Here is a 21547-nt window from a genome sequence, read left to right on the forward strand (position 1 = left end):
ACAATTGTTGTAAACAAGAGTAAAATTGTAGAACCTATAAATGAAATACAATTCCATGGATGACTATTGATTAATTTTGAAACATTTCTATATTTCGTAAATATTTTCTTTCATAAATACTATATATAATAAGGCATATAGGTTAAAATACTGTATAAGTTTGTTCAATTTAGTTCTTATACATTTATTCAATCTTCACTTTAGTCGCTATATAGCATTTTTACTATAAAATTTAGAAATACATTTATATCTATTTGTATAAAAATTATTGTCATTGTCTCATCGATTTCGGTAAAATTAACTTCAAGACACTGAATGATATTTTAACCTATATATAAAATTGTCAATGGATCATATTTAAATATAGAAAAACGAACCTAAATATTACAAAATATAGCAAATATCGCAGTATGACTACAATCTCTATTCATCTATACCTGATATAAATAGATTGTAATATTTTATTAAATTTGTAAATATTTTGGGACGATGTCATTGAAAATAATTTTCCTTTTAAATTTAATGATACAATATTTTGATAAAAAATTAAAGAGAAATAGAACTACATTTATGGAGGGAAATAATGATTTGATATTTATTCTTATAATTGTAAGACAATTTTCCGATGGGTTTATTTGACTTAATTTTACAATAAATAATTTTTTTAGCGACAATTAATAAGTTATCCTTTTTTTTTTTTGGGTGTTTTATAGTTCATCTCAATAAATAACATTTACGGCTGATTTAAAGAACAATTTTATTAAAAAGAAAAAAAGAGAATACTTTTGATTTGTTTCATTGATTTCAAATCATAACGCGAAACTAAACCACCAACCAAACCAACTAATTTCTCAATATTTCAGATTAATACAAAGTCCTCCATTCAATCATGGAAGTGCTTTAATAAAATAATTTAATTACTAATTTACTATCATGCAAACATAAATAAATCAGACTTCCAACCCAAAACCCTTCAAAGGCATGCCCATACACCCACGCTTTGATGATCAAAATATAATTTTCCAAAAACTATGATTTTTTTTTAAGAAAAGAAGAACTCTATAAATTTAAACTATCAGGATTGAGTTGGATTGTTTTTAAAACAGATTAAAGTTGTATTCACGATTTGTGAAGATATGAGAGGGGAGAGATTAAAGCACTAGTAAGCATTTAACCAATAATAATAAACTTTTAAAAAGTTAAAAATGGTAGCTCCATTGTTTGATATTTAGTTTTGGTTCTACAAATACTTCCTATAAGGTCTATGATTTTTTATATTGTGCTAGCTTTCATGGCAAATCTTCACAGTAATTTTCATTCTTCCTTTAACAAACATGTATATTCTCAACCAAATTAAAAAAAAAAAATGAAAACAAACAAACCTCATGTCCAAGTAACATTTACAAGATACTTTGTAGGAGAAAAATGTTCATACGCTTAATTGTTAAAGAAACGAAAAAAAAAAAAAAAACAAAAGGTTACCTTGACTTAGTGAAGTAAATAAAAACAAAATTAACAAAAGAATCAACAAATAAGAGTTTAAATTAAAAAGTCACCATTCATAATTAATTGATTATAATCCCCAAAAGAAATTAATATATCACAATTCCATCTCACAATCAAGCATTACCATGAAAAAGAACATTTATAAACCATGAATCACAATCCACATAACCAAGACAGATATGGAACACAAGCAAGTATCAAGAGCAATGCAAAAACAATATCCTCATTGCAAAAAAAATTGATTTTGTAACACGAGCTCTGGTATATTTGGATATCAACCAAAACACAGTACATAAACTAAAAATATTCAATCCAGAATATTTCAGAAGCCCAAACTTCTCCAAAAGAGTCTATGAGAAAGAGAGATAACATTCTTATTACAACTTAAAGGAAATAAGAAATAGGAAAGAGTGGTGGTAGTAAAGGGCATAAAAGCTAAGGTGTATTATATAAAACTCGAGGAGAAAGAATCAAGTACAAGAACGGGAATGCATAACAGCAAATAATTTGGATTATCAACCCATAAAGAGAAATAAACTTACAAACACCATTTTTAATTCATGAAACGACAATAAGAAGAAAAGAAAGACATGTTCAGCTACTATGACAATTTTGCATTTGTGAACATTTTTTTTTTCTTTAATAATCATTTTGAGACTTTTTGAACAACTGGCTGTAATTTTACCTTTGATAGTTAGAACCATGAGTGCATGCATCCATCAGCCCACGTCCCAAAAGGGTATTAGAAGTATTGCACCAGGCAGCACATTTGAAAATGGATGAATACCGAAGGATCTCGACTCAACGTGCAGCTTTCTAACTCAATCATGCTTTTTGTGAAGCTTGAAGCCAAAAACTCTGGGAACATACCCTTGTGTGGCTTTTTGTGGCTTCAGGTGTCCGTATGTCATCAAAAACAAGTGTGGGAATGTGGTTCCAAAATATGCTCCATCGATATCTTAGGCCAAGTGAAGGAAAATCATGAACAACATGAGGCAATAGGTGTATAGTAACAGTATGCTTCATAAAGAGACTAGTTAAGCAGGTATTCGCTTGCAAAGGAAAAGAAAAAGGCAACTCAAGTGCCCAACATTTGCCTTAGAACGAACCCATAAACCAAAAATCCAAAACCATTACTAAAACAGAGAAGCCACAGATTAACATGTAAAAAATGAAAACACATCCATTCCCAGCCCCCTTTAAAAGCCAAATTTATCTGCATGCAAGTTCGTAACTGTGTCCAATATACATTTGCAGCCCATGGAATATCCAAAATGACAACTCTGACTTAACAGAACACATCAGGGAAGGGAGCGACTTTAGAAGAAAAGTAAAATCAAGTGAAAGCACTTCTCTATCTGTACTTTCAATAGATACACCACTTGTCTGCTTCTCCAAGATGCGTCATATGTGATTACAGAATTTTCCAAACCACTTTTAATTAACCAGGCAAACAGGCAAACACAACATAAAACTTTTTTTAATGTGCTTTAAATTAACTAAAGGCACTGGTCACCCTGCCAAAAATGTTCCAAACCCACCCTTAAATCTCAAAATACCATGGAAAGAAAAAACTTAGAATGTGAAACTGACTTTCTGATTTGCCGTAGCAGGTGGCACTTAACAAAAAGGAAAAAAAGAAACATGGCCATGCCTCGTCTATTTATAACAAAGCATAACCTTTTGTAATATTGTAGAACCAATCAAACCATTATAGGTTGGCCTAGTAGTAAAATAAGGGGACGTGATATTGATAAAGAGCTAAGAGAACATGGTTCAATTCATGGTGGCCACCTATCTATAACTTAATATTCTGAGTTTGCTTGACACCAAATGTTGTAGAATTAGGCCACTTATCCCATGAAATTAATCAAAGTGCATGTAAGCTAGCCTGAACACTCGTGGATATCAAAAAAAAAAAAAAAAGAAACCAAGCATGATCAAGCATCTGTCATGGATGACTCAATTGAAAATGCAGTGACCATTCGCAGCGAAGGAGAACATCCTTGGAAAACTAATGTTCTACACAACAACTAAAGACTATCAAGGCCTTGAAACAACTATTTAAACTGCTATAACAGTTGACCATTCATAACAATGTAATAATTGTGATTTTGTTATTTTTACTATGCAAAATATAAACTCAGCTTGGGATCACAAAGAATACACATGGAAAAAACTCACATGAAGAGTAGTATAGAACCAAATATTATCTTAACCAGCAACATGAGAGAGAAATAACATTACACAAAAATTATTAAAGTTAACGTATGCTTCTTGAGGAAAAAAAAGCACAGCAGAAATCAATCTCATAAAAAAAATGGCTATACATACTTCACAACAGATTCAATAACAAGCATGTAGACGTGAAGCAAAGAATCAAAATAATTATATATGAGAATAAAATAACAACAGGAAGGGACAGAAAAGGCAGAAGGACAAGTCATGATATATTTAAAAAAGGATACTGCCTTGATACTTTGAACGAGGGTAATATATGTCTTCACATTTTGGGCAGTATATCTTTACAGTGCTTGAACGAGGAATATCTGACTGCCCCACTGGAAGGCATGGTTGTCCACAGCAGTACACTCTTGGGCACCTTCCAAAGTCGTAGTTTTTATACTTCTCCAGCTGTATTTTTCTAGTTAGCAGTTTAAACAGAGGGGAAAAGTAAAAATTTAAAAAACTTGAACAAGAAATTACCATTGCAGATATTCCTTTGCCAGTTAGTATGTATCTGACATGAATTAGACCATACAGCATCTCAGCAGCCGACTCAACTAGTTCATTCTGTTCTTCAGTGAACATGTCACCTGTGCACGGCCATACACTTCAAATATGTCAAAATTGTCATGGAAAACAAACAAATGCACGTCAACGAAAAACAGATGAGTACAAAGAACAAAGATATGAAGTATGAACTGTGAAGTAGTATCGTTCTTCTACGAACACAAGCCTACAAGTAGTACTGATCTTCCAAAGCAAGAATGAGGAAGAAAGAGGGAGCTGGTTAACATGTAGAAACAGTGAAGACTAAAATTTTCTCATAGTTATTATGGGAAAATTTAAACAATTCCAGAAAATGAGCTGAGAATGGATTGTACTGTTTTAGTTTTAAAAATAAATAATTCCCTAACAATTCCAAAATCTACCAAATACTAAACAAAATATTTTTGAAGGAACTAGACTTCCTAACAAGGGACAGTAGTGTCTTCATACCATCCAATCAATGGAATACCAAACCAAGATTTCCTATCATATTACACATATTAGACCAGCAGTCTAATAGATACACATATGTTGAACTTCCAAATGATATTATGAAAGTCAAGGAAGCTTACGAGGGCAGCATTATACATTTCTTAAATCAAGAAAGGTGGGGAAACGAGAAATCCAGGATCGGACAAGATAGCCTCACCATGAGAAGATTCAACATCCAAGATAAGATCAAGTGCATAATCATAGTACGGAACTTGACTGCTCAAGCCACAGAGATTGAAATCATCTTGTATGTACTCATCGTCAACTTCACAAAAAAATTCATTTCCCCTCAAATTGCAAAACCACGAAATCCATGATGTATCATCTCCGTCTGAACCACTGACATCTGATTCTTCGCTGTCTGTTTCAGATTCCTCTGCCATTAATGGAAATTGTTAAATTTAAAAAAAAAAAAAATCGAAGAAGAAGACAAACGATAGCAAGAATATCTCCAGAGAAAATAATGCTGCCATAGAACCCAAGTACCACTCTATCATTGGACACAACACTCGATAGCAAAAATGCAACACCCAGTTCAATTAACTTCTGTGTAGATTTTCAAAACACGGAACAAAGACATTAAAAAACCTAGATCCCGATTAAAACAAAAATTAGAGTTAAAAACTCTTCCAAATTTCCCAAGCGTATACCCAAAATTCAACTGAATAACACGAACTAAAAAGGGAAAAACAAACTCAAATTAACAAAAAAAATAATAATAACAAGACAAGAAGACTAACCATCGGAGCATTTATTCTTGGATAAAGAGGCAGAACGATGATCAAGCTGTGGTTTACCAGTAGAAGTGGAGGGCACAGAGAGCCTCTCCTTCTCCTTACTATGAAGACCTCTTGAAGTAGAGGGAGAAGTCTTCTCAAGATGTTTATCGAGAGCATCGTTGATACGCTTTCGATCCAAGGTAGCACCAACGATCTCCGATTTGGAAGAACCACCAATCCCCCCTCCTCCTCCTCCTCCTCCTCGATCCCTATACATATCTTTGAAGAAATCAAAGCTTGTAAAATTCAAATTGAAACAAGTGATGGAGGGACTCTCCCCACCCCCTCCAAAAGAAAAAAGAAGAACTCGGGGGGATTGGGGAGCTAAGAAGAAAGGGAGATTAGGGTTTTTGTTTAGAGAAGGGAATGAGAGGAAGTCATTAGGATGAGAGAAAAGCAAGAGGAGAAATGGAGGTGGAAGAGAAATGGAGGAGAAAGGGGGAAGAAAAACAGTAGGGTTTGATGGAAGAAGGAATCGAAGGAGGGGAGGTCTAGGGTTTGAAGAAGTGGAAGAGAACAGTTTGCTTCGGCTTCTTCTTCTTCTTTTTTCCTTTTTTCTTTTTTTTTTTAAAAAAATTTCTCTCTCTAAATTGAAATGAAAAATCAAAGAGTATGGTAAAGGGTTGCTTTGAGAAACCACGAGAATTTCAGACGATAAATTATTGTATTATTGTTTATATATATTTATTATTATTATTATTATTATTATTATTTCGTCTTTTAGTTTTTAAAATGACTAAGGAATAAAGTTTTGAGTTAAATATCTCTTTTTATAAATTAGGTTACAAGTTTGGTAGGTAGTCTTCCCCTTTTTTTAATTTCTTTTTTTAAATTACAAGTCATACTACTTTAATTTTTAAAAATTTTATCTATTGTACGTAAGTCGTGTTGGATAAATTTTTCTCGATCAACCCAAAGTATAAAATTAACAAAAATAAAATAAAAATAAAAAAAATAAGCCCTATCCGTTCAATATGTAAGGTCAACCAACTCAAAAAGTTCAAGTTGGGTTGGCAGTTTTTTTTTCATCATCTCTCCATAATTTAGACAAATTTCTATATTGTTTTTCGACATGCAAGGTGAACAAATTGTAATTCAAGATGACATACATGTGAGGCCCAGATTCGAGAAAGGGAGTCTTGTTGAAGAAGAGACGCGTCGAGGAGTGGGATGATCATTCTAAAGATAAAATTTAAAGGAAATGAAGGAAGTCACATTGAGAGAAGGCTATGGAGGAAGAGTTGTCGCAACGTTCTATCGCAAGAGGAGTTAGGTGATTAGTGAAGTAACTCAAAGAGGAGTTAGGTGATCTGGTGAAGTAACTTGAAGAGGAGTTAGAAAAGAAGTATATGATTGTAGATTGTTGCGAGAAAGAGAAGGCGAGGAAGAAAAGGTGAGAAAAAAAGTTTAGCTTTTCGAGGAGATAAGACAAGGAAGAGTTTGGCTTCCCAAGATGATAAGGTTTGCATCTGGAGGGAATGTTTAATCGTGAGTTGACATGTTGAGCTTGGTTTGGTTACATGGTGCGGCAAGGCAATAGGACGACACATGTAAAGTTGTAATTTGGAACTGACGGACAAAGAGAGTAACTGGTCCAAAGGATTAATATAAATAGGGGTGAAAGCCTAAAAGAAATGTTATTATTTGGAAGTTTTATCAAAAGAATGCAAGAAATTAAGTTGCTATTGAGAAAGTTATAGACAAGCAGAGGTGTTCGAGGGAAGAAAAAGATCAAATATTTGTGTGAGTGACCTTCTTAAAACTAAACACGCATGTGTAAGTGACATTCTTAAACTAAATACTCATGCAACGATGATTTGTAAACTCAGTGATTCGTAATATTTTTTTCTTCTTTCGAATATGAGTTATGCATAATGTGTTTGGTATCTTTGTGTTGTTGTTATTATTGTGTTGTTGTTTGAAATAGAGAAAATCGATGCTTTCTATATGTTGAACGTGATGAATGTATGCAAATCATTAACCTTATTCCTATCAAGTGAGCAGTGATTATGTGGTGTGCACATATGTAAAAGACGTCATATAGACGATCGATGCAACGAGAAAGGAATGAATAAGGAACCTTCCCATACGCCATGGATGGAGAGAACATCACAATAGCTCAATCGCAAGATGTTGGCCAAAGTGAATCGTAACAGGCTTGGCAAGGAGAAGGATTTATGCTCTTGGTGAAAAGGAATAAGATAAGCTAATGTGAGATTTCTGTGATTTAGGAAATGAGACGTTGGAAGACACATTTAAGAAATGAAAATGATTTTGTACTTAACTTGTATTCCCAAAAAAGTTTTTCTAAAATCTTCACTCACTAAGTATTTGACTTACGTTTTAAAGTTTTCCTACCCCGAGTGATCAGACGTTGATACCAAGTGAGAAAAGGTAAGATGGGTTATGATGCGGAAAAACTGATTAAGTTAGCCGTTTTCGGATGATTTAAGTTACTACATTTGGAGAGAGCATAACATTCTAGTTTTGTGTGTGGGATGCATCTTATCTTTAAGGTGGTTGCTAGGTGATCAAGGAGAAAGATAAGAAAGAGGAATAATATCCCAGTGGATAAAGGAATTAAGGTGTGGAGATTAAAGCTTAGGTTTTATTTAAGAGCCTTGCGAGAAAGGAAATGTAATTGTAAAGTATTGGATTAAGTAATAAAATCGTAATTGTGTTTTCTATCTTTCCGTTGTGTTGTGCTTTTATCTTTGTTAATTGTGTTTTCTATTTTTCTGTTGTGTTATTCTTATTGCTTAGTAGTTAATGAGTTTAAGTTGGTTGAGGACTAGGTGATTAAGCTAAGTTGGTTATTCTAGTGTTTTTCGTTGCATTGAGTTATAAAGATTTCTGGAGTTTGAAGTTGAAACTCTATGATGAAGATTGGTTTGAGAAGCTCCACTTACTAGGCGTTCAACTCGTCAACTCGCAGAGAGGTATACGTTGGGTGTCTAAGCAACACACCTCCTTCTGCATGTAGTGGCTGGAGGGGTAGGGTGTGACAATACATATGTTATACATTCAAAATCCAAGTCTACAATGTCCATTCAAAAGGAGGTTTACTTTTAGGTTTTAAGTTTATATATATATTACATAATTGGGTTTAGCCGAGTCTACCCGATCCCTTACTTGTATGACTCGGCTACTCCACTCAACTTTTTGTTTCTTCAATTTTCTAACTCAACCCTTACGGTTTGAGTTGGATTATCCGGGTTAGTTGGTTTATTGGTTTTTTTTTAACACCCCTACTATTTAATCCTCAAATTTCCTTATTAAATTTTCATTTTTCTTTCTAATAGATTATAATTTATTTATTTATTTTTTTTTTTGGAAAGAATAGATATAACTAATTTAGATTTTATGAATTTTCAACCATAAAATTCATGATGTAGTTTGATACTTTGTTTTAATTTAGGGTAAAAATCATAATTTGCTCTTTCCATTTTTGAAGAGACCAATAGTTTGTTTTATCTAATATAATAATTTTAAAGGTAAATATAAATTTATTACTCTAGACTAATAATTGCATTTAATTATTGTATTAACTATAAACTCTAAATTTAAAAGGAAAATATCAATTTATTCTACACTAGATATTTGTTGGTTGCTCTCGAGTAAAAATAGATAGTCAAATAAGAGTGTTGATCAGAAGATAATGACAATCATTTTCAATCTTTTTGAAACGTTTATAAAATACATCATTGTGAACAATCTAAATGACACTAAGATTGTCACAATGAAGTAGAGTGATAACTATTGCAAAACATCTTTGTAACGAAACTATAGTAACTCAAAAGTTGCATCTACAATGGCAGTTATATTTATTTAAAATAAGAAGATGAATAGGTAGTCTAAGTTTTTATCTTGTGCTTAACAAAACAATAACATGCATTTATAAGATTACGATGGTTAACTCTATTAGGAGTTTAAGAATTTATGTGATATACAACATTGACATGAAAGTGATAGTAATTGATATGGTGATAAGCAAGATAATATATGTTTGAGTTTGCTGGTGAGCTAAGTGTTCTAAACACAACAAAAACATGGATGCCAGATGGGCCACAATTGAAGTTAAAGAACCATCCATTATGTACGTACGATACCAATTCATTTTACATTTTAGTTTTTTCTTTACTATCTATTAACATAATTTATACTATCAACTTTGAAGTTAGAGATTCGATTCTTTTCTTTATTGACAATCATTTGATTCTTGAAAACCACGCTAACAAATGTTACTTCTACGACCTATAATTCCTTTGTTTTTCTATCCACCTTCCACCATTGATATAAAAAATATTCAAGTCCGATTTTGAAAACTAAAAGATAGTATAGATTTTTTTGGTTTTATTTATAAAATTTGATTAAGGATTTAAGTAATTCTTTTTTAAGAAATAAAAAATTATGGTTTAAAAAGTGGTTCGACAAACATTCTTTCTTTTCTAATTTTGTAAAAATGATTGTATGTTCCTCTAATATCTAAATCTCCCTTTTGTTGCTTGAAGAGTTGGTTACATAATTGTAGAGAGTTGAAATTTCTTCAAAATCATCAAGTCTCCTTTCCATCTAGCCTTCTACAACCTTTCTATTGGTAGGTCAAAGCCAAGAAACTTAAAAGCAACCTATGAGACATTTGAGTTCAGTGATTGGTTTTGTAAACATATAAGTTGCATTGTACAAGGGATGCACCTTTAAATCCTTTTACATCTCATTTTCCAATCTAAGATTGAATAGATTTGTTTTGTTGTAGATTTTAGAGATATATATGTATAATATTTACTGTTGTTTGTTGGATTTCGAAGTCAATTAGAAGAGTCTTTTTAGCCATAAAGCTTCCTTTATTATTTTTGAAAGTTAATGAACTTTGCCTCTGTGATTGATAAAGCAACAACGGGTTCTAACTTAGTTGATTAGTGTCAAATAGGAAACAATAGTCTGATAGGTACCTTCCTGTGTTTAAAATCCCAGCAAAGTTTGAATCTATATAGCCATAGAGTTTAAGCTTGACACTTTGCTTTTATAAACCCAACTTGACTATATATGGTATTCTTGACGTTTGTTTCTTCTGACATTCCAAAATTTCAAAATAAATTTTATTTTAATTGTCTTGAGATAATTTGTACTTTGAATTTTAGAGATTAAATTCATTTATTTGGGGAGAAATTCAATTTAAAATTAAGGGTGATTAACAATATGGGAGTTCAAATTTAATTTGGAACTCAGAGAGATAAGAAAATATATTTATTTATTTAAATAAATCAATAGAAATTTTGATTTAAGGGATATGGAAATATATCTATATATATATATATATAAAGGAAGAGGAAGATATACATACATATAAATACATACACACATATGTATGTATGTAATAAAAGGAATTAGGGTAGTGAAGTATACGAGTGCTTTGGGAAGCAGTGCTGAGCAAAAGAGCGAAGAAAACATCTTATTCTTCACATGTGGAAGTCCAGCCGTCGGTAACCTTCTTAATCGTGTATCTCGCCGCCACTATTCACGTTGTCACCTGATTTAGCTGTACACCAACCGCACTCTGTCGTCGCCTATGGTTCGATGTTGTTATTATATTCTCTCTCTCTCTCTAAACCCTTGTTCGTTGATGACAAAACTACTGTTGGGGTCACTATAGCCGTTGGTTATCGCTCGACTATGCCCCTCCTCCTTTTTATCCTTTAAAACTTGGGGTTTTGGTAAGTTTTTTGGTATTTCTGGTTATCATCTTGGTTGATTGAACACTCATTATGTGTTAGCGTTACAAGAATTAGGGGATCTTCCAATGCATAGAGGTGTTGGAATAAATAACAAAAGGTGTTGGGAAATGCTCGTCTGACGCAGTAAGCCATGTTGGAAGAGAGTCGGTAGTAACGCATCGGAGGAGGCAACACCGAAGCACAAACGGGATGACGTTGACAATAACTTTCTCCATATGCAAACAATGATGACGATTGACGTAAAACGTCCGGAAAAGGGTACTTCCGACGTCCAGTCTACGTGTCAGCAATAGAGTATTGCTAACGTCGGTAATAGGCAATAGGGAATGCGAGACACTGTGTTGGAGGACATTTACTCGAAGCAGCGTCGCGATAAGCTATCATGTCCAATGCACCAACTACGTTGGAAAAATGTTTTATAATATTTTTTTAAAATTATTATATTTAATTTTTTATAATCTATTAGGTTCCGATTCGATTTAAATGATTTGATATTACTTTTGCGAAATGATTACGAAAAGGTATTGCGAAAGGTTTTCATAAAATCTCACTATGTCTTTTAGACTTGTGTTTTAAAAATCTTTCTAGGATCAGACGTTTAGGCCAAGTAGAGAAGAAAGTTGAAGGATTTGCGATGAGGTGATTCAAGACGTATCGAAAATAGTTAAGCATTGGTTATTTGGTCAAAGTATTGTAATAATGTATGAAACATGTGTTATTAATAAAGTATACGTTTTAGTTTGTATTTATTTTGTTTGGCGTTACATTGACCACTATTGCGTTTTGAGTGTTGTTAATTGTTTAAAAAGAGTTGAGAATATGATTTGCGATAAGAAAATTTAAAGGTTGTAACTAACTTGCATCTTATTCTCACTAGTTCGACATTTTGGTTTAAGCATTTCTTAGCATTACTTTCCATGTCCTCAAGATCCCTCTCATTCAAATGTGATACTTGTTCATCCATGTCTTCCTCCTAATCTCGGGCGTTACATGCCCACCAGCTTGTGCTTGGTTCGTTCCCGAACCACATCTTACTGGGAGAGGTTACCAATTGTAACGACCAAACTTTTATTTTATTTATTATTTTCTTTACATACTTTACGTATATTTTATAAATAAATATTTGAAGTATTTCTTTTAAAATTTAGCATTTTCTTTTACTTTAAATAAAAAGTCATTATTTGCTTTAGTGGTAATGACCTCAACTTAGTATAAAAGTTAGGTCGTTACAATATCATTTCCAAAGTTTGTAAGGAGTTTTATCTAATTTTCCGTGAAGAACGCTAATAAGAACAAAACATGTAGAGAACGTGATTTTTCTCCACATATTATCAGATAATCCAGAACTTAATAATATAACATTCATAATTTCTTTACAGATTCTATTTTTTCGCTTTGTTATATCATTTTGTTGTGGTGAATAAGAGATAGTAAATTCATGTATAATATCATTTTATTCACAAAAGTCTTTAAAAAATTTATCACTGTATTCATCACTTTCATCTGATCTTAATCTTTTTATCTTTTTATCTAACTAATTTTTAACTTCGGCTTTAAATTTAAAAAACAAGCTACCAACTTCATCTTTTGTTTTTATAAGATAAATCTTAGTAAATCTAGAACAATCATCAACACACGATACATAATAATTTTTTTCACCTCTACTTGTAGTGTAATTTAAATTAATTACAAAAAATTTGTACTTCTGGTCATAACAAATTTGAAAGGTTTCTTAAAATATTTACTTTATACACAAATTTACTAGCTTTATGTAATTCAGATGCATTAATTAATCTTAATTCTTTAAGCTTCTTAATTGATGCAAAATTTACATAACATAGTCAACCACGTCACATAACAAGTTCAACTATGTAAGCAGAATTAGAAGCAGTTGCATTCATTGAAACAATATTTAGTACAACCAACAAAGTTTCTGTTTTTTTGTAAGGATAACCTTGTCACCTTCTAGTATAATCTTAAGACCAACCCGATTCAACAAACTCCGATATACGAGATTTTTACGTAATAAAGGTACATATAAAATATTATTTAAAGATAAAGTTTTGAAAGTATTTTTAAAAATAGTAAAATAAACTAAAATATGTAGCAAAATTTTAGATTCTATCAATGACAGAAACTGATAGAAGCATATTAATATCTATCAACGTTTATTATTGATGAAATCTAAAAATTTTGCGATATGCTGTAGATATTATGTCAAGTTTGCTATTTTTGACATTTCCCCTAAAGTTTTCCATAAGTTAATTTAAAAATAATCTTCCTTTTCCCAAGTACTCCTGTTGTGTCTCATGAACACACATTTTCCATCCATAGCGTCCTCGTAGTCATGGAGAAGTTTTTTTTTATTAGTGTAGCCTTATCTTGTCCCCTTTTTATGAGTTTTTTCCATTGTGCTTTTTAAAATGTTGGAACATGTCTCTGTTACCAGGAGAAGATTCAACGAGGTTAGCATTGAACAAAATTTAGATTTTCAGAAATGAGTTATATCTGTTGATCTATTGGCTTCTTCTGTGCGCATATAGTTGATCCGCTCTTAAAGTTTCAAGCTCTTCTTTTTATGTTTCAAGTGATTTCGATAGTCATTCCATTACGAAGGAAATTTCTCTAGCAATACATTCGCTTGGAGTATTTCACACATCTTCGTTCCTTCAAATAGAACATTTGCCACTAAATTCTCATATTCATGAATTTATTCCATAATAGGTTTATCGTCCACCATTTGAAATTGTAGTCATTTTTCAACAGCATACTTTTTCTGGCCTATATCATCTCCACCATACCGAGATTCCAATGTACTCCAGACTGCCTTGGTAGACTTTTTGACCATGAACAGATCGAACATTAGATCTAACATATAGTTCAATAGATGCTTACAAAGTGTCTTGTTGACTTACAAAGATAACAACATTTTTCATGTCATACGAAAATATAAGATGAGATTTATATTTTGATTTTAAATGGATTTTTTATGCTCGACAATAAAAAAGAACAGGTAAAAATAAAAGAGAAAAAAGCTAGGTAAAAAATATAGTTACTTACTTTTTAAAACATAATTGGATGTGGTACGTATAACAAAGAGACATATCCAAAATTAATAAAACTATTTACAAAATATAGCAAAATTCATATATAGCCTATTATGATTTTTTTGTTATATCTTATAAATAGTTTCAATATTTTGCTATTCATCACAATTCTCTTTAAATTATAATAAATAAATAATTTTCAAACCACTTTAGTTATTGTCGACGACATATTCTTTAACAAAACATGCAAATCTCAATATAAAAACCTATAAAACAAACATATACATTTAATTTCAAGACTTATACTCCAAATTCAAGCACGCCAAAAATATAAAAACCTATACAACAATTCTCTTTAAAATTGTCGTGAATAAATCATTTTAAACTTTTTTTATTAAAACAATCATGGAGATGTTAATTGAAAATCCCATTTCATCCATAGAATTCATGTCAATTATTGTTAAGTTCAACTTTTTTTATCCTTTAAAACTCAAACATTTTAATCCTAAATGATCCAAAAAAAAAAAAATTTAATGGTCACTACCCTTATTAGTCATGGCAAGGGTATTGTTATGTTATTCTACTCTCTTTCTCGGCTAAATTATAAAAAATGTTTTTTGTATTTTGGGCAAAAACGTACTTCAAAGTTTCAAAAATACCCTCAAACTATAAAAAAAAATGATTCAAATATATCCCTAAGCTATAAAAAAAATGGTTAGTTTTAGATAAAATCAGTTAAGTTTTATTTCAAAAATAGCCCTAAACTATTAAAAAGTTTCAAAAATACCCTGAAAGAATGCGAATGAATATCTAGTTGAAAAAATAACTAGACATTTATTTAAAGTCGTTAGGTTTTATCATGAGATTGACAATATTTGTTTTATGGCTTTAGATATCATAAATATAAATGTCATTGTATTGCTATTATTTCGAAAGAGGAATGCCAAAAAACTTTGGTTATTGGTGATTGTCCTTATGACATCATCCCTTATTCAATAAGCGCGGTTGCTATGGAAACTAGGGTTGATGATCATTGTGATTCAATTGTGCATATTTAACTCCAGTTAAAGTTGACCGTTCAATTTGTCTCAACGCTTTGGCTTGTGTTAGAAGTACAAAATATGACATGTATTGGAGACATACACTTTTTTTTTTTTTTATTACTGTGCATTGTGATTAAGAGATTTTCTTAAAGCTTTGAAGGAGTCCAAGTAACAAAAGACATGCAACAATGTGAGAAAGAGAGTTTTACAATCGACTAGGGGACTCAAGCTATGTTGAGATTGAAAATGTGAGGGTATGTTGGACAACTTGATGGTTTTTACTTTTTAATCTTTATAATTTAGTTCTTTCTTTTATTTTGTTGGTATGTTGTTTGTTTTCTTTCGATAATAAATTCAAAAACATCCAAACCCAAACTTCATGCAACGAATCTATCGCCAAAAAGGAAAAACATTCAATTTTAGTCAAAACCATTTCTAAATGCTACTTGGCATTAAAGAAAATCGGGAGTAAGAGAGTAAATACCAGAATTGAAATGGAACTAGAGCTCGAAGCCGGATCAACAGTGGCGGTCATGCTACTCACTCTGATCCCACTTCTTTTCTTCTTTATTTCTCTTCATCTCTTCAAATCCTACTTCTGGAAGCCACAAACACTGAGATCCAAGCTTCGCAAACAAGGAATCGACGGTCCTCCACCGTCTTCTCTCCTTGGAAACCTCTCTCAAATCAAGAACCTCCGAGCCCTAACTCCACAGACAAAGAGTACAGAACACAATTCCATTACTCATGCCTGGACTTCGAATCTCTTCCCGCATTTGGAGCTATGGCGGAATCGATACGGTGATCGAAATTGAATTTCGTGTCGAATCTTCATTCTCATTTCGATTGATTGATTGATTGATTGATTGACTCATTGATTTATTGATTGTATTTGGAGATTTTAGGGCGGAACTTTGTGTATTCAAGCGGAACGATTCAGATTTTGTGCATAACGGAGATGGAGACGGTGAAGGAGATCAGTCTTTGGACGTCGTTGAGTTTAGGGAAGCCTGATCACTTGTCGAAGGATCGTGGGCCGTTATTGGGCCTGGGTATTTTGGCTTCGAGTGGCCCAATTTGGGTTCACCAAAGGAAGATCATCGCTCCTCAACTATATCTTGATAAAGTTAAGGTAAAGTGCTTGATTTTAATTTGGTATGATTTGGAGGGATGTTAGGTTAGGGGCATGTGTGGGAATGTCATTGATTTGCCTAAAATCACTCTTCTCCAGGTTAAAATTGTTCTCAAATATAGTTTCAATAATCTAAAAAAATGGATTGCAATTGTTAAAATCACTTTTATTGTGTTTAAAATTAGAAACACATGTTTCACGTTCCTTTCAAACATCCACTTACAGCATATTTAGATATGGTCTTCAAATTGTTAAAATCACCTTTATCTTGTTCATAATCAATTTAATGTTTGATTTTACAATTTTGAACATCATTTCAATAAAAATAAAATTAGAATTACAAAAAACACTTGCTTTGGAGTGATTTTGAACGTGACTGAAACCGACCTCAAGTTAACTATGCTCTTAATCCAACCATGTCTTCATATAATTAGTTTTTGGGTTTTAACCCTATTTTCAATTAGCTAACATTAGAGTTTACTAGTTATTGGGTGTCCATGATATTACTTATTAGGGAAAAACAATGGCATCTATGTGATAAAAGGAATAGCTCAATTGTACATATGTGTTTGTGATAGAGTTTTGTGGTTCAATTCCCTCACCCCTATTAGATGTGGAGTGACATTATTCTTTATTCTACTAATCACAACTTTTCATTTCATGCCAACCCCTTATAGTTAAAAAGTTGTTCCAAGACCATCGGTGCTCTTGCGAGCATAATTTAGGTTGGAGCTTAATATATTGCTTGATTGGGAAGAGAATAGGACACAATAATTACTTTTGTTTGTCAGATTTTTGGAGTTTCTAATATTTTGTTAGGTTTTATTTCTATTGAATTGTTAGGTGATAGAGATATGTAAGCTTCAAATTAAATGGTGAGGATGGCAGTGTAATTTTCCATAGCATGAGAGGAATAAAATGAAACTAATGTTAAGGACTGAAATAGTCATTTAGCTCATATGAACTTAAGGGCAGTTTATCAACAAGATAAGTTTTAGGTCATAATTGATTCAAATTAATCTAAAAACTCTAGTTGTATTTGTACATTGTTATATTTTTAGTTAACATATTCTACTATGACGATGTAATTAATAAGTTCTATACTTCAATACCCAACGAGAGTTTAGCTCAGCTAGTATCACTGTATACTATGGATTAACGGGTTCATGGTTCAAATCCCCCCATCACTCACTTGTACTAAAAAAAGGTTCTATTCAATAGTTAATGCTTATATTGCTAATAAACACACCCACAATTATTAGAATGTTAGCATATCTTAATTGAAGTTAGTGATGGTTTAAGAAGATATTCCCACGGATATAAGGAACTTAATTTGTGAGCCTAATTAGTCTATTTAAAAGATGACCCGAGAAATTCTTGAATTTACAGGGCATGACAAATCTAATGGTGGAATCTGCAAACTCCATGCTAAGATCATGGGAAATTAAAGTCGAGAATGATGGGGGACAATCTGAAATCAATGTCGATGACGATTTGAGAGCCTTGTCTGCTGATATTATCTCGAAGGCCTGTTTTGGAAGCAATTATTCTGAAGGAAAAGAAATATTTCTAAAACTTAGAGCCCTTCAAGTTGTCATGTCCAAAGGAAGTATCGGTATTCCTGGTTTCAGGTATGAGATATAAAAATGCATCAATGACTTTTTTAAAAAAATGTGAATGATAGCAGCAATTTTAAGACTGTTATTCCTATTTTATATTAGTGTTAACCTATGCATATTTCAATCGGTTAAGACATATAACCTTGACCAAAAGGTCAAAGGGTTAGAATTTTCACCCTCACATGTTGAACTATAAAGTAATACTAATAGTACTAAGCTATGGGCAGTATTGATCTCCTTTACGTGGTTGATTTATTAAGCACACAAAGATGAAGATCAAACCTCCATTTTATATGGTTGAGTTCATATCTATCAATTAAAGCTACATTACGTTTATGTTTTTATAAAAATGTGAATATGTCATTGCGCTTCTACTTCTTGGTTTTGAAATTTTATTCTCATAAATATAACTAGTTTGATAGGAATTCAATGCCATGTTCTTAATGAGTAATGTGGTCACAGAACTTTTTTTTTTCCCTGTCTATGGCTGTGGTTTAACTCTTCATCTTAAAGGTACATCCCCACCAAAAACAATAGAGAAATATGGAGGCTAGAGAAGGAAATCGAGTCAATAGTTTTAAATGTGGTAAACGAACGAAGTGAGCGGTCTTCACATGAGAAAGACTTGTTGCAAATGATTCTTGAGGGTGCAAAAAGTCTCGAAGAAGATAACAACTCGTTGAATATATCACGGGACAAGTTCATTGTTGATAACTGCAAAAATATATACTTTGCCGGTCATGAGACGACAGCAATAACAGCATCATGGTGCTTGATGTTACTAGCGGCACATCCTGATTGGCAAGCTCGTGTTCGTTCTGAGGTGCTTCAATGTTGTCAAGATCGGCCTATCAACGCTGATGCCATTAAGAACATGAAGATGGTATTCCTTCTCTAATTGCCTACTAATGTGAAGACTTTGACTTAAAATCAGTTAAAAAAGCTGCATTCTTATGATTTTAATCTTTGGTCGTCTTGCAGCTGACAATGGTGATACAAGAGACATTGAGGCTGTATCCACCTGCTGCTTTTGTCACAAGACAAGCATTGGAAGATATAAAGCTAAAAAACATTACAATTCCGAAAGGGATGAATGTTCAAATTCCGATCCCGATCCTACAGCAGGACATTCATATCTGGGGACCCGATGCACACTCATTCGATCCGCAGAGGTTCAATAATGGCATTGCCAGAGCTTGCAAGAACCCACAGGCTTATATGCCATTTGGGGTCGGCCCCCGCGTGTGTGCCGGACAAAACTTTGCAATGGTAGAGCTGAAGGTGATAGTTAGCCTTGTTGTGTCAAGATTTGAGTTCTCTCTTTCACCTTTTTATAAGCATTCCCCTGCCTTCAGGTTGGTTGTGGAGCCTGAAAATGGAGTTATTCTCCATATAAGGAAGCTATGTCCTTCCTCTTAATAAAACTTGGATATGAAATAATACTCGCAGTTAATGGAATATGTGTTATTTAGGAGACAGTTCCAAAGGTTTGATACATTGAATAAAATTCTTTTCATTAACAATCCTTGTGGTGTTTGTTCATTATTGTTTTAAAAAATGGCTAAGATATGTCTCTTCTTCAATTTAAGACCTGTTTTTTCAATTTCTATACCTAAATGCATTTAGGTATCAAATGGCTTGTTGCCTACTCTAAAACCAATTGATTATTTGCAATGGCTTGAACAATTCGAAAAAAGAATACCTTACTCGATAAGATTTGAGATTAGCATCAAATGTGTGGAAAGTGGCCTATCAACTAGTTCTAACTCTAAAGGCCGAGAAAAAGTTAAAAGGGAAAATTGCCAAAATTACGACACAATTTACAAGCTTATTAATTTGATTGGATAATTTAGTGGGATGTGAAAATTTTACCTAAATATTTTTCTTTTTAAACAAGAAGAATAGTAGGTAAAATGGAGGGTCGAAATATCCAAATTTCGACTAAGTTTGAAAGAAACAAGTAATATCTTTGTTTATTGTTTCATTAACAAAGTTATTTTTGAAGGATACTATAGATCAAAAAAGGGGAAAATATTTTATTCCTTCACGTTTTTTAATTCACAATTCATAAGAACAAACTTTTTTCGTGCATGTTTGCTTTTATGAGTTGGGTCGAATGTTAATCATTATCAATATGAGGGTGTTGTGTATACAAGAAGGAAGTTTAGCAAGGGAACTTCATATTTTTTTATATGAGAACCATGATGATGAATTGAAGTGAAACAATGCATAACTACTAGTTTTCTTTTGTCAACCTACTTTATTTGGTTGGTTTGTTTGATATGTATTACAAAAAATTGTTGTTGATGCCAATTTTGGTCAAGGAAAAATACATATTGGATCTTAATGCGGTAAATTTTAAAAAAAGACTTTGATGCCTAAGCCAGTAAAAAATATAAGTTTTTGGTTTATATAGGAGCCATAATGGTGTATTTATAGGGGACGTGATCCATGAGTTATCTTAACTTTACTAGGATTAGCTGATTAGGATATGAGTTTTTAATCCCATATAGGCTTTGACCAAATCTTAATCTTATTTTACATGGAAAAGTGACAATGCAATCCTCGATGTTGGAGATGAAGAAGCGATAGTCAGAGAACCTCAATGTTCAACTGAATTAGACAGTTCGTTTCGCACGTCTAAAATTCAAAAGACTAAGCATGACAAAGGTAGAAAGGGAGAGTTACCAATCAGTGACTAGCCTTGACTGACGTTCGACCTTTCGAAGGCTAACTATGTCCTCTAAAAAAAGAGAAAAATGCATGCCAGGCTTCAGCACCTACGAAACCATTAGCCTTTAAAAGGCTAGGAGTGGCTAACAAGAAAAATGTACACGCATCCAATGTACCAATTTACGACCTTCTTGTGTATGGAGGTCTACATGTCAACACTGGTTCTAGCAGTTTGGTACCTCAATAAGCTTAAAGATGTCAAGAATTGTCCTAGTAAGGAGTTTCCTTATGAGGAAAAGGGAGAGAGAGATATTCGTAGTAATGTTCCTTCTCGAATGAAAGCAAAAACTTTGTTATTCTTAATATAAGCCAAGACGTGTTGACAGTGAAAATGAGTGACGTTATACTAAGTAATTCTGAAAATGAAGGCTCAAAACAAGAAGAAGGTAAAATTTCATGTCATCACATCACCATCATTGTAGAAGATGTGGAAGACGCCCCAAAAATTTTAAAGGATGGTGGCCAATCTATCATAGATGAGCTAAAAGTGGTGAATCTTGGTACAATAGAGGAACATCTTCTAACTTTAATTAGTGCATCTCTCTAGTGAAGAGGAGGGTAAATACATGAGTTTGCTTACCGAGTTTAAAGACATTTTTGCTTGGTCATACGAGAAGATATTGGAACTTGATCCAAAGGTAGCAGTCCATGCCATCATCTCCCAGTCAAACCATGGTATCGACCGATTA

At 32.6% G+C, this 21547-nt stretch overlaps 2 protein-coding genes and 1 long non-coding RNA gene across 3 annotated transcripts; 1 reads left to right on the forward strand and 2 right to left on the reverse strand.

Annotated features, from left to right (window-relative positions):
- Window positions 1-1920: 1920 nt before the first annotated feature.
- Window positions 1921-6150, reverse strand: LOC101207720 (putative casein kinase II subunit beta-4). The gene is made up of 5 exons (XM_004138885.3): window positions 5511-6150; window positions 4928-5146; window positions 4213-4322; window positions 3975-4140; window positions 1921-2464 (listed from the first exon to the last, which is right to left on the reverse strand). The coding sequence occupies exons 1-5, from the start codon at window positions 5764-5766 to the stop codon at window positions 2328-2330; spliced, it is 888 nt and encodes a 295-aa protein (XP_004138933.1). The 5' UTR covers window positions 5767-6150; the 3' UTR covers window positions 1921-2327.
- A 7006-nt stretch (window positions 6151-13156) lies between these two features.
- On the reverse strand, window positions 13157-15997 carry LOC116402225. Its single transcript, XR_004214681.1, has 2 exons — window positions 15859-15997; window positions 13157-14120 (listed from the first exon to the last, which is right to left on the reverse strand). It is a non-coding gene; the product is annotated as an uncharacterized LOC116402225 (long non-coding RNA).
- LOC101208211 (cytochrome P450 714C2) lies at window positions 15400-19648 on the forward strand. Its single transcript, XM_004138887.3, has 5 exons — window positions 15400-16175; window positions 16280-16506; window positions 17896-18137; window positions 18639-19008; window positions 19107-19648. Exons 1-5 carry the CDS (start codon window positions 15869-15871, stop codon window positions 19542-19544), a joined length of 1584 nt encoding a protein of 527 aa, XP_004138935.1. The 5' UTR covers window positions 15400-15868; the 3' UTR covers window positions 19545-19648.
- Window positions 19649-21547: the final 1899 nt, after the last annotated feature.

The sequence above is a fragment of the Cucumis sativus genome, chromosome 2 (assembly GCF_000004075.3).
Source record: "Cucumis sativus cultivar 9930 chromosome 2, Cucumber_9930_V3, whole genome shotgun sequence".
Lineage (NCBI taxonomy): Eukaryota > Viridiplantae > Streptophyta > Magnoliopsida > Cucurbitales > Cucurbitaceae > Cucumis > Cucumis sativus.